This window comes from Hyperolius riggenbachi, chromosome 6 (assembly GCF_040937935.1).
Source record: "Hyperolius riggenbachi isolate aHypRig1 chromosome 6, aHypRig1.pri, whole genome shotgun sequence".
NCBI classification, from domain to species: domain Eukaryota; kingdom Metazoa; phylum Chordata; class Amphibia; order Anura; family Hyperoliidae; genus Hyperolius; species Hyperolius riggenbachi.
Window position 1 is genome coordinate 372,128,987 of NC_090651.1, and position 13,150 is coordinate 372,142,136.

Sequence of the window (13,150 nt, forward strand, 5' to 3'; positions counted from 1 at the left end):
CAGCTCACTGCATCTAACTACCCAGTACCTGTTGTGTTTACTTAACCCACCTCATCACTGCATATACCTAGCGTTGTGTTGAGTGAACCCAGCTCACTGCATCTAAGTCCAACTACCTGTTGTGTTGAGTGAGAACCCACCTCACTGCATCTTAAGTACCTTTACTGTATACTGTTCAGTGAACCCAGCTCACTGCATCTAACTACCCAGTACCTGTTGTGTTTACTTAACCCACATCATCACTGCATATACCTAGCGTGGTGTTGAGTGAACCCAGCTCACTGCATCTAACTACCTGTTGTGTTGAGTGTGAACCCACCTGGCCACCTCACTGCATCTAACTACCTGTTGTGTTGAGTGAGAACCCACCTCACTGCATCTTAAGTACCTTTACTGTTGAGTGAACCCAGCTCACTGCATCTAACTACCTGTTGTGATGAGTGTGAACCCACCTGGCCACCTCACTGCATCTAACTACCTGTTGTGTTGAGTGAGAACCCACCTCACTGCATCTTAAGTACCTTTACTGTTGAGTGAACCCAGCTCACTGCATCTAACTACCCAGTACCTGTTGTGTTTACTTAACCCACCTCATCACTGCATATACCTAGCCTTGTGTTGAGTGAACCCAGCTCACTGCATCTAATTACCTGTTGTGTTGAGTGTGAACCCACCTGGCCACCTCACTGCATCTAACTACCTGTTGTGTTGAGTGAGAACCCACCTCACTGCATCTTAAGTACCTTTACTGTTGAGTGAACCCAGCTCACTGCATCTAACTACCTGTTGTGTTGAGTGAGAACCCACCTCACTGCATATAGCTAGCATACCCCCGAGATGGACAAAATGGACAAACCAGGTAGAGGAAGAGGTAGAGGCAGACCCAGAGGAAGGCCACCAGGCACCGGCAGGTCTGTGGCTGTGCGAGGTGGTGTTGCTGTGATTTCATGCGGACCTGCCCCAAAATACAGTGCTCAGAAGAAGGCACGTGCCATCACTTCCCAAAATCGTGAGGAGGTGATTGAGTATTTAACACAGAACACCTCATCTCCCGCAGCCACCAGCGCTACAACAAGCACCACATCCGCTGCATTTGACACTTCGCAGGAGTTATTTGGTGGTGGTGGTGAAATCACTGATTCCCAGCCACTACTGCAACAACAACAAGAAGGCGCAGGTACACCACCTCATACGTCTGAGTTAGGTGGCAAAAGTATGGACGTAACGTGTGTGGATGGGGATGATGGTGGACCACCTGAAGTTGGTGCACTTGAGGAGGTGTCTGAGGAAAGCGCAGAACAAGATGGCGCCGTGAGGCTGCCTCGGCTCACAGGGCTCCTGGAACTTTTGTGTTTTTGTTCTCTTTTGCTGTCTTTTTGTGCTCCTTTTTCCTTATTTTTTTTCCCCCTGTGGACCTTGCTGTCTGTGGGGATTCGTCAGACGGCCCGGCCCGGCTTCACGTGGCCCCAGTCACCCGACCACCGCCCGGCCCCACGTGGTCCCAGCAACCCGACCACCCAGCCGCGCCGTCTGCCCGCATCGGGGACCCCCTCTCCATCGGCTCACCCCTGCTTCTGCCGTCGCCGCACAGAACTCCGCCAGGACCAGCACAGCTGTGCAGCCGACACCTCCGGGGCAGCACGGTCTCCTGCCGCGCTGCTCCCTCTGCAATTCCGCCGGGCGTCCTGCCTCTACCACCGGCTGTGGCCTGTGGACGCGGAACTCCGCCAAGACCGCACTGCTGAGCAGCCGACACCTCCCGGGCCTCCTGCCGCGCTGCTCCCTCTGCAAATACTGCCGGGCGACCTCTACCACCGGCTGTGGCCTCTGCACGCGGGTGGACGCGGAACTCCGCCAAGACCGCACTGCTGAGCAGCCGACACCTCCCGGGCCTCCTGCCGCGCTGCTCCCTCTGCAAATACTGCCGGGCGACCTGCCTCTACCACCGGCTGTGGCCTCTGCACGCGGCCGCAGAAGTAAGGTGGACGCCTGCCCCTCCGCTGCTAGCCAACGTGCCAGGTCAGGCTGCACCGCTACAGCGCACGTCCCCTGGCCTCCTCTCTAGGCAGGGAGTCTCCGCTCCAGCCACCTCACCGCTGCTGCCAGGACGCTGCAGCCAACCACCAGGTGAGAGCTCTGCCCGCTGGGCCCAATTCCATGATGATGCTGAGTGGACGGCTAATGGATGGGACTGTACTGACTGCACTTCCACTGGGTTAGGCTGTATTGCACTCCACACATGATGGTTTATATTGCACTGCACTGGTGATGGACTGTATTGCACTGCACTGGTAATGGACTGTATTGCACTGCACTGGTGATGGACTGTATTGCACTGCACTGGTGATGGACTGTATTGCACTGCACTGGTGATGGACTGTATTGCACTGCACTGGTGATGGACTGTATTGCACTGCACTGGCGATGGACCGTATTGCACCGCACTGGCGATGGACCGTATTGCACTGCACCAGTGATTTACCGTATTGCACTGCACTAGTGATTTACCGTATTGCACTGCACCAGTGAGGGACTGTATTGCACTGCAGTTGTGAGGGTCAGTTTTGCACTGCTCATGTGATGGACTGTATTGCACTGCCATGTGATGGACTGTATTGCACTGCCATGTGATGGACTGTATTGCACTGCCATGTGATGGACTGTATTGCACTGCTATGTGATGGACTGTATTGCACTGCCATGTGATGGACTGCATTGCACTGCTCATGTGTTGGTTTGTATGGCATCACACAAGGGCCGGCTGTTTTTGTGCGGCTCACAGGAGGGACTGTAGTGCACTACTACTGGCTGAACAATTATCAAATGGGTCCGCAGCGTCCGCGAGTCGACTCTACACCCATGCCTCCCATGCCCCCTCAACTCACACGCATCACCTACACCAGATCACAGCTCCTAAAATGGGAGCCTGGCGCAGCCCTGCACCCAGAGGACAGGCCCCTGTTTGACTCTGTCTGGAGCCACGTCCAAAAAATCACTGCCCCTGGGTGGGGGCCCCGCTGGGGCCAGCGACGGAGAGGCTGTCGTGCTGGAGCCCATGCAAGACTGAGAAGGAAAGGACTGCGATCATCCATCCCCGCCGTCCTCCTGGCAAATGTCTGCTCTCTCCCAAACAAGTTAGACGAACTGCGGCTCCTCAGCAACAAGAGGGAACTTCGCAGCAACACCCCAGTCCTCTGCTTCACAGAATCATGGCTGCATGACAACATCCCCGACAATGCCCTCCATCTCCATGGCTTCAGCATCATCCGGGCAGACCGCGACAGCGCGCTCTCGGGGAAAAGCAAAGGGGGTGGCATCTGCTTCTACATCAGCTCTGCCTGGTGCCCCAACACCTCTGTTCTTGCCAAGAGATGCTCCCCTGATCTGGAACTCCTTCTGGTTAACTGCAGACCCGTGTACTCACCCAGGGAATTTTCCTCCTATGTCCTTGTTGGGGTGTACATTCCTCCTGACGCTGATGTCAAAACGGCCCTGAGCGTGCTCAGCGACACCATCACACAGTGGGAGTCGTCCCTTCCGGACTCGTTATTCATCATCTTAGGGGACTTCAACAAGGCCAACCTTCGCCATGAACTTCCGCGCTACCACCAGCACGTCACCTGCCCCACCAGGAACGCCAACACCCTGGACCACTGCTACATGGTCCTGAAAGACGCCTACAAGGCAACCCCACGAGCTGCACTGGGCTCATCGGACCACTGCATCATTCACCTGATACCCACCTACAGGAGACGCTTGGAAACTGCAAAACCAGTCCTAAGATCCAGCAAAGTCTGGTCGGAGGAGGCTAAACAACAACTTCAAGCCTGCTTCGACTGCACGAACTGGAAGGCTCTGGAAACACGAACTTAGATGAGTGGGCAGACGTTGTATCCTCGTACATCAGTTTTTGCGAGGAGCAGTGTGTACCAACAAAAATCCGCAAACACTACCCGAATGACAAACCCTGGCTCTCCAATAAACTTCGGCATCTGCGCAGAAGCAAGGAAGTGGCGTTCAAGTCTGGCAACCAGGAGGAGTATAGGAGGGCAAAAAACACCCTGAACAAGGAACTGAGGACCGCCAAAAAGAACTACGCTGTAAAACTGGAACAGAACCTCTCCTCAAGAGACACACGAACTGTCTGGAAGGGGCTCAAGGCTGCCACGAACTACAAGCCCCCTCCGCAGCATGCAACTCCCAGCACCGAGCTCGCTGAGAACCTCAGCGAGTTCTATTGCAGATTTGAGAATCCAGCAAGGTCCCCAGAGCCTCCGGCCATCTCCCCTGACTTAGAACCCCCACATCCAAGCCCACCCCCCCTAGCGGTGTGCGAGGATGACGTCAGGAAACACCTGTCAGGGATTAATGCAAGGAAAGCCTCAGGCCCAGATGGAGTGTCACCTGCCTGTCTGAAAACCTGCGCACAGCAGCTTGCTCCCATTCTCTCATCCATCTTCACCAAGTCCATCCAGGAAGGCAGGGTCCCTGCTTGCTTCAAGAGGTCCACAATCATCCCGGTCCCCAAAAAACAGGGTGTCTCAGACCTCAACAATTTCAGGCCGGTGGCTCTCACCTCGGTCATCATGAAAGCCTTTGAAAGCTTGGTTTTGCCTTTCCTCAAGCAATCGACCGAATCCCTGCTGGACCCGTTCCAGTTTGCATATAGAGCAAACAGGTCTACTGATGACGCTATAAATATCTGCCTGGAGCTTGTAAATGAACACCTGGACAGACCTGACTCATACGCCAGGATCCTTCTACTCGACTTTAGCTCGGCGTTTAACACCATCAGCCCCCTAATACTACAAGAAAATCTTGCTGCCCTCGGAGTCCACCCCACCCTCCGCCTCTGGATCACGGACTTCCTAAGTAATAGATCCCAGGCCGTCAAGCTGGACACTATCATCTCCAAACCAAGGACCACCAACACAGGGGCCCCCCAAGGTTGCGTACTGTCGCCGTTCCTATTCTCCCTATACACTAACAATTGCAGGTCCACCGCAGACTCCGTCAAAGTCCTCAAGTTCGCTGACGACACCACCATCGTGGGCCTCATCTCTGGTAATGATGAGCAGGAGTATCGCCACCGAATTGACAGAATTTGCCACTGGTGTAGGGAGAACGGGCTGGTCCTCAACACTACAAAAACGGTTGAGATGATTGTCGATTTTAGGAAACGCGCCACCACCCCACCCCCGATCAGCATTGATGGCACGGTAGTTGAGAACGTCGCCTGTGCACGCCTCCTTGGCACGACAATCTCTAAGGACCTGACGTGGAAAGCCAACACTACCTCAACCCAGAAAAAAGCCCAGCAGAGGCTATTTTTCCTACGCCAACTAAAGAAGTTCGGTATGGCCCGCGAGCTTCTGACGAGCTTCTACACTGCCACAATTGAATCTGTCCTCTGCTCCTCCATCCTGGTCTGGTATGCTGGCTCCTCCGCCAGCAACAGACACAGACTGCAGAGGGTCATCAGATCAGCGGAGAGAATCATCGGGAAACCACTCCCCTCTCTTGACCAGATTTTCAACTCTAGAGTCTAGACTGCGCTCCAGAGCTCAAAAAATCGCTAATGATCCGTCCCACCCAGGTTCCCGCTTCTTTAGTAGGCTCCCCCTAGGCCGGAGATTCCGATCCATCTACACCAGGACCACAAGACACAGGAACAGTTTCTTCCCTTCAGCCGTAAACTATCTGAACTCTTAGAACTCTTAGATCCCTCCTCATCCTACCACGACAAGTGGTGTCTGGTAGCACCCAGCCTGACCGCACGGCTGCACACTTCATATATACGTGTTCAAATGCTGTAACTGTACCCTTTATATTGTCTGTCTGCTTACATGTATGTATCGTTATGTCCTGCTCGTTTCTCACACTAGCCCTGTACTTGCCAAACCCAATTCCGGGCACGGCCCAGTCGTGTTTGGCGAAATAAAAAGATTCTGATTCTGAGATTCTGATTCTGAGCTGGCCAGGAGGATTATGATGACGATTATACGGATACCACATATGTTCCCGGTAGAGGAGATGACCAGGGGGACAGTTCAGAGGAGGAGTCAGAGAGGAGTAGGAGGAGACGACTCCATGATAGAAGCAGAGGGAGCTCGTCCTCAGAAACAGCTGGGGGCAGTGTCCGGTGCCATGTATCGCCAGCTATGGCCAGGGAGCACACATGCCCTTCAACGTCAGCTGCTGCTGATGCCACCGTAGCGCCATCACCCCAGGGGGGCTCAGCGGTTTGGAAATTTTTTCACGTGTGTGTCTCAGATCGGAGCAAAGCCTTCTGTTGTCTCTGCCAGCAAAAATTGAGCCGTGGAAAGGCCAACTCTCACGTAGGGACAAGTGCCTTACGAAGGCACCTGGAGAGAAGGCACAAACAGCTATGGCAAGAACACCTGAGGAAAAGAAGCACCCCTCAAAAGACATGCAGCGGAGAACAACCGTGGCAGCCGTCACAGGGGGCTTCTGCTGCTCCACGTTCCCATGGGATTGTTCGTGGCTGGGGGGAGGAAGAATGGATACACTTTTAAACAATTTAAAAATACAACCATCTAAACTTTCAAACAATTTAAAAATACAACCATCTAAACTTTCAAACAATTTAAAAATACAACCATCTAAACTTTCAAACAATTTAAAAATACAACCATCTATCATTTTCAAAAAATTTAAAAAAAGGGCAAAAAAACTTGCCCTCCGTAAAACATTGTTGGCAAATGCTTTCGACTTGGTTTGTCTTCCGCTGGCTCAAGGGTCCATCTGACCACAGATGCCTGGTCTGCAAAGCACGGTCAGGGCAGCTACAGCATGGGTCTCAGCAGGCTCCCACTTCGGGCCGCAATCCAACCTTCATTCCCCGCGGTGACAATGGCAGACTTGCCCTCCATAACGGATTCCCGTTAAAGGATTTAAAGTTAATTCATTTCAAATACACAGCAGGGCCTCGAAAGTCCGCCTCCTGTATTGTTATTTTTGGTCACTACCTCGGGGCGGGCGTGCATGCCTACCTGCTGCCCTCCTTGGATGTGTAGTGGTAGCCGTTTCTCAGGCTCCACACCGGATTCCATCCCTCATTTCCCGGCCATTACCCGGGGTCACAAATGACAGACTTGCCCGCCTCCATATGATTCTCGTGAAAGGAATGTGGTGTCATCTTTGCCCGCCATAACTGGTTCTCGTTAAAGGATTTAAAGTACATTCATTTCAAATACACAGCAGGGCCTCGAAAGTCCGCCTCCTGTATTGTTATTTTTGGTCACTACCTCGGGGCGGGCGTGCATGCCTACCTGCTGCCCTCCTTGGATGTGTAGTGGTAGCCGTTTCTCAGGCTCCACACCGGATTCCATCCCTCATTCCCCGGCCATTACCCGGGGTCACAAATGACAGACTTGCCCGCCTCCATATGATTCTCGTGAAAGGAATGTGGTGTCATCTTTGCCCGCCATAACTGGCTCTCGTTAAAGGATTTAAAGTACATTCATTTCAAATACACAGCAGGGCCTCGAAAGTCCTCCTCCTGTATTGTTATTTTTGGTCACTACCTCGGGGCGGGCGGGCGTGCATGCCTGCCCGCTGCCCTCCTTGGATGTGTAGTGGTAGCCGTTGCTCAGGCTCCACACCGGATTCAAACCTCTCATTCCCCGGCCATTACCCGGGGTCACAATGGCAGACTTGCCCGCCTCCACAGGATTCTCATTGTAGCGGTACTGAACAAGTACACAGCAAGTAGAAAATGTAAATTAAAAACAAAACGTAAGCTTTTTAACAATGCCATGGAAAGTTGAGAAGGAAGTCACACATTACCTGACATCACTGAGTGAGGAAGAGCAATCACGCCATGTTGCGCAGTAGTCCAGCATGGCCGTCACTACACAAACAGCTGTTTGCGGTGCGTTACACAGTGAGTTTGGTGTGTCAGTGTGAATCAGTACTCTAATTACACTCCCTGTTTGATGTATACACATGCAAGATGTTTGAAAGCACGTTAGGCCTGCAATTTAGCATTCAATGTGATTTCTGCCCTTAAAACGCTGCTTTGAGTCACATCCAGATTTTTCACCGGGACTTTTGGCATGTATCCCACTCCGCCATGCCCCCCTCCAGGTGTTAGACCCTTTGAAACATCTTTTCCATCACTTTTGTGGCCAGCATAATTTTTTCTATTTTTCAAAGTTCGCCTCCCCATTGAAGTCTATTGCGGTTCGCGAATTTTTCCGCGAACCGAACCTTCTGCGGAAGTTCGCGAACCCGGTTCGCGAACCACAAATCGGAGGTTCGCGACATCTCTATTTGCAACAGAGAGGTCTGGCCCTGGAATGCCACCTGCTGCTTGTCCATACTGCCTCTGTCCTCACTACTATGGCAAACAAGCCAGGTGTAATGATCCGCTCAGCTGTCTGCACAGACAGACAGCTGTTTGACCATTCCTTAAGTCTGAGGGCTGCAGGTCTCTGGAAAAGAGACCTGTCTTTGCTTTGCAGGTTTCAGACCTGTTCTGCAGCTGAGGAATTTGCATACATTCGTTATGCAAATCGCCTACCTGCCTCCTTTGAAGGCTGTCAGTATAGATACCATGTTCTCCCAGAATCCTTTGCTGGTCATCTTCATGATTTGTTACTGGTGATGAACTCTCCTAGAGTATCAGTCCTGTTTCTTTTTTAAAGCTTACCTTAGAGTAATTCCTGGGGATTGCACTAGGCATTCTCACTAGTGCAGTCAGGTTTTGTGTTTATCTGTATTGCCTAGTCCTGTCTTGTTTTTCTGTCGCGATTGCGCTATCACCAGCGGCGGTTGATAGCGAATCACTCTGTCTTGTTTGGATCGCACTAGCCTCTAGCAGTAGCGGCTGTGGATCCTTCTGAACTGTATTCTTGGAGTGTAAGCTAGAGCAGCGGTTGCTACTGGCTACCTCATCTGTCTGTCTTGTTTGGATCGCACTAGCCTCTGTGGATCCTTCTGATCTGTGTTCCTACTTGTACTCAGATCACACTTGCTGTGGTGGAAAAGAGCAGTGGATCCTGCTAGCTCTGTTTCTGCACTCGGATCACACTTGCTGTGGTGGAAAAGAGCAGACTGAGCAGTGGATCCTGCTAGCTCTGTTTCTGCACTTGGATCACACTTGCTCTGGTGGAAAAGAGCAGTGGATCTTGCTAGCTCTGTTTCGGTACTTGGTTCACACTCGCTCTGGTGGAAGAGCGGTGGATCCTATCTACCCTATTCCTGTTTTCCGTTCGTCTGTCTGTCTTGTACGAACGCTTGCTATATGCTCGGTGAGGTAACCATTAAGCAAGCGTTTGCGTTCTCCAATTCGTGTTTGTGTGTCGTTGGTTAGTTAGGGTGGCGTGCTTGTCTCTGTTGCGCTTATCGTGTGTAGACCGCGCCGTAAAAGCGTTCGCTGTTGCGAATGAGTGCGGTGTTCGCGTTTAGCTAGTGTTTTTTTATTTTCCTTGATGTTCTGATCATTGTTGTTTGCTGTGCCTTTGCTACTCTCGTGTTCTGTCCTGCTTGGCCTTGTGTCACTTTTGGCAATCGCCATTCTTGCGATAGCGTTCTCGCTTTGTTTCTGCTGATGTGTGTTCACCGTCGCTGGGTGGCGACTAGATTGGTGGATACACATTCATCCTGTATCTGTGCTCTTTCTCTTAGAGGGCTATCGTGCCCTACTTTGCCTTTATCTGTACAATTCCCATCTGGCATCTGTGGCTGTGCAGAGGCTGTGCTCGTCTGCACTCCACGGCTCCATCTGCCGGTGGGAATTGCCCTCTGCTGGTGCATTGCACCTAACCTGGGTTCTCCCAATTACACGTGGTTGGGTGTGGGTGTCTGTGCACCCTCTGGGGAAAAAAACACAGGAGACAAGGACGGGAGCCCAATAGTGTAATATGTCAAAAAGAAGAATTAGATATAGAGAATGGAAACAGGACTACTCACAAAGGTGGGTTGCAGTGGGGCAACCGACCACAGGAAGCAGGTGGAGACAATGAACCCGACTCCACTCGGGGTGACCCCTAGGGATCTGGATGCGGTCGCTCTCCTTGGAAAAGGAAGGGAGACAGATTTCTACCGTGGTTACCCACGTGTATTCTGTCTCAACCCCTCAGACCATAAGGTATGGGGGTATGGAATGCACAATTGGTTGAAAGAGGCGCCCTGGTGGTTTATAAAAGCACTTAAAATCAGTATAAAATCGACAAAATATTTTGAGGTGGCTTACCTCAAAGAACCAAAAATCCTTGATGAAAACAAGAGATTTTATTAGTAGCACAGGCAACGCGTTTCACGGGTCTGAGCCCGCTTCCTCAGGCCAAATATAACCGTGCCAAACTACAAAGATATGGTCAGCATAGGGAGCCTACCTATGCTGACCATATCTTTGTAGTTTGGCACTGTTATTTGGCCTGAGGAAGCGGGCTCAGACCCGTGAAACGCGTTGCCTGTGCTACTAATAAAATCTCTTGTTTTCATCAAGGATTTTTGGTTCTTTGAGGTAAGCCACCTCAAAATATTTTGTCGATTTTATACTGATTTTAAGTGCTTTTATAAACCACCAGGGCGCCGCTTTCAACCAATTGTGCTCCCAATTACACGGTTGTGGAGGTTTTCCGCAGTGTCAGTGCGTGTTCTGTGCGCTGACCACGGAAACGATTCCGCAAACGTTACACCAGGTAACTTCAGCAAGGTCACAATGATGTGCTCATTTTTTTGGCCATTGCAGGCAGCGATATAGTTAGTGAGCCAGGCGCTTTCACACCCTCCGCACCCTCCTCTGGCATATGTATGGCAGCAAACACACAGATGTGCCAAGAAGGGAAGAGTTACAGGGAGGTAAGTATTCTATTTTCCAATGCTTTGTCATTGCATTTCAGGTCTTTACGATTTTATTTGAGAAAACAATATCTGCTGTTCTCCTTCCAGGTTACGTCTCTCAGAAAGTCTACTCCATGTTATGCTTATCCCCAAACTACTGTAACATCAAAGGAAGCTTCAGCAATACAATGTCCAGTATGAAAATCGCTACATCGTGCTGCACTAACGATCGTTGCATCCCGACTTTACCGTCCTGTAAGTGATCCCTCTCTGCTTTGCCTTTCTCTCTGCTTTTCCTTACATTTCCTTGCAGGGATGTTTAACTTCAGTCCTTAAAGAGAAACTCCGACCAAGAATTGAACTTTATCCCAATCAGTAGCTGATACCCCCTTTTACATGAGAAATCTATTGCATTTCACAAACAGACCATCAGAGGCCGCTGTATGACTGATTTTGTGATGAAACCCCTCCCACAAGAGGCTCTGGTACCGCGGTACTCTGGGCAAACTGCCACAATGTAACAATGTTCACAGACAGGAAATAGCTGTTTACAGCTGTCTCTAACAGCCAAAACAGCTAGGAGCAGCTTACATAACCTGCCCACAGTAAAAATGTCACCATGTAATAAATGTCAGAATGTAAATCGGGGAGATGAGCAAACACTGACTAAATCATTTATACATAATTATGGTAAAAATGAAGCACTTTTTTATTACATTATTTTCACTGGAGTTCTCCTTTAAGTCCTCAAGGGACATTTTTGGCACCATTCTAATTCATTGATGGGGCTGATTTAGAAAAGGTGTGGTTCATAAAGTAGAGTAGAACACAGTTTTCCATTTATCAGTCCATCCTAGACACTGGCATTGATTTGGCCCTCAAGGACTGGAGTTCAACACCTTTGCAAGGGTAAAACTAAAGTATGCTAAAGAGAGCAAAAATTCAGAATTTAAGGTGCGTACACACGCACTACATCCAAGAACGATGGGTCCGTCAGACCCTCCCGCTGGGCTGACATTCAGCCGACAGTAGCATATGTGTACGCGCTGTCGGCAGATTGATAAGGCTGTTTCTGAATGATCTGCTGAGCGGATCGTTCAAAAACAGTCTTATCAGTCCGCCGACAGCGCGTACACACGTGCTACTGTCGGCTGAAAGTCCGCCCAGCGGGAGGGTCTGACGGAACTGTCGTTCCCGGATGTAGTGTGTGTGTACGCAGAGGCGTATCTAGAGGGGTCCAGGCATGGCTCATGCCATGGGCACCACAGCACCATGGGTGCCAAGCTGCTCCTGTGCTGTGTCCAATGCCTTCCCCTGTGCTGTGCCCCCATGCCTGCCCCCGTGTCTCCACATCACTGAGATCTCAAATCAGATTAATTATTATTATCTGGGGAACATGGCTACTTAATTTATATATGTAGGGTGCACTTGGCTTAGTGTTAGAAAACAGAACAGAGAGGGAATAAGAAGTAACTCCGGAAAAGCAACTTAAGCAATATCTAGAGACAAAAAAACACAGGAAATCATAACACGTATGCGAGAAAGGATGCTGTTTTTAAAGTGGGAGGGGGCTCTGATGGAGGGAAGGTGGGGGCGTATTTTCAGTGTTTGCCATAGGCTCTATATTACCCAGGTACGCCCCTGTGTGTACGTACCTTTAGATACTCACCTATGGAGACAAAAGGCTCTGGATCCCATAAAAACTTCCTGATCCTCCCCCCTCCCCGTGGAAGCTATTTGACCGCCTGGTTGAATACTCCTCCAGGGCTTTGGAAGGACTTGTGTCTCTGATGGCCTGAGCCCACTAACACAGTTGTGTCTGCTTCTGTCCCCTTCTCAGCAATCATCTGTATCATTGATGTGTTGCTGAAAAGCGGACACAACTGTGTTAGTAGGCTCAGGTCCTCAATGCTTCCAAAGACGGGAGGCTCCGTACTGCGCATGCGCGAGTGCAAACTTATGCACATTACAGAGCTGCCCATCTTTTATAGCATTTAGAGACACAAGTGTTTCTAAAGCTTACTGAGGACTCCCAGAGGTGGAAACGGTAGACAGCTGGGGAATGAGAACACCAAGAGCGGACTTGGAAGGCTCTACAGGACCCAGAGCTTTCTCCTTCCATAGGTAAGTATGTGATTGTTTTTATTTTTTAAGTACGCTTCAGTATTGCTTTAACCACTTAAGCCTATCTGGACGAATATGCTGATCCAGATAGGCTGCGCTTACTCCCGCGGGTCGCACGTGCTCCCGCTGCCGGCCGTTAGCACAGGGATCAATGAATGGGTTTATAGTTCCCATTCACTGATCAATGTCCCCCGCAGAAAAACCGACAGCCTCT

The 13,150-nt window shown here is 50.6% G+C and overlaps 1 protein-coding gene across 1 annotated transcript in view; it reads left to right on the forward strand.

Moving 5' to 3' along the window:
* LOC137523065 (uncharacterized) overlaps window positions 1–13,150 on the forward strand; it is an 86,542-nt gene that overhangs the window by 41,744 nt on the left and 31,648 nt on the right. The window contains exon 4 of the mRNA XM_068243261.1: window positions 10,921–11,067. Within this exon, the coding sequence (XP_068099362.1) occupies window positions 10,921–11,067 (147 nt within the window). The remainder of the gene's footprint in view (window positions 1–10,920; window positions 11,068–13,150) is intronic.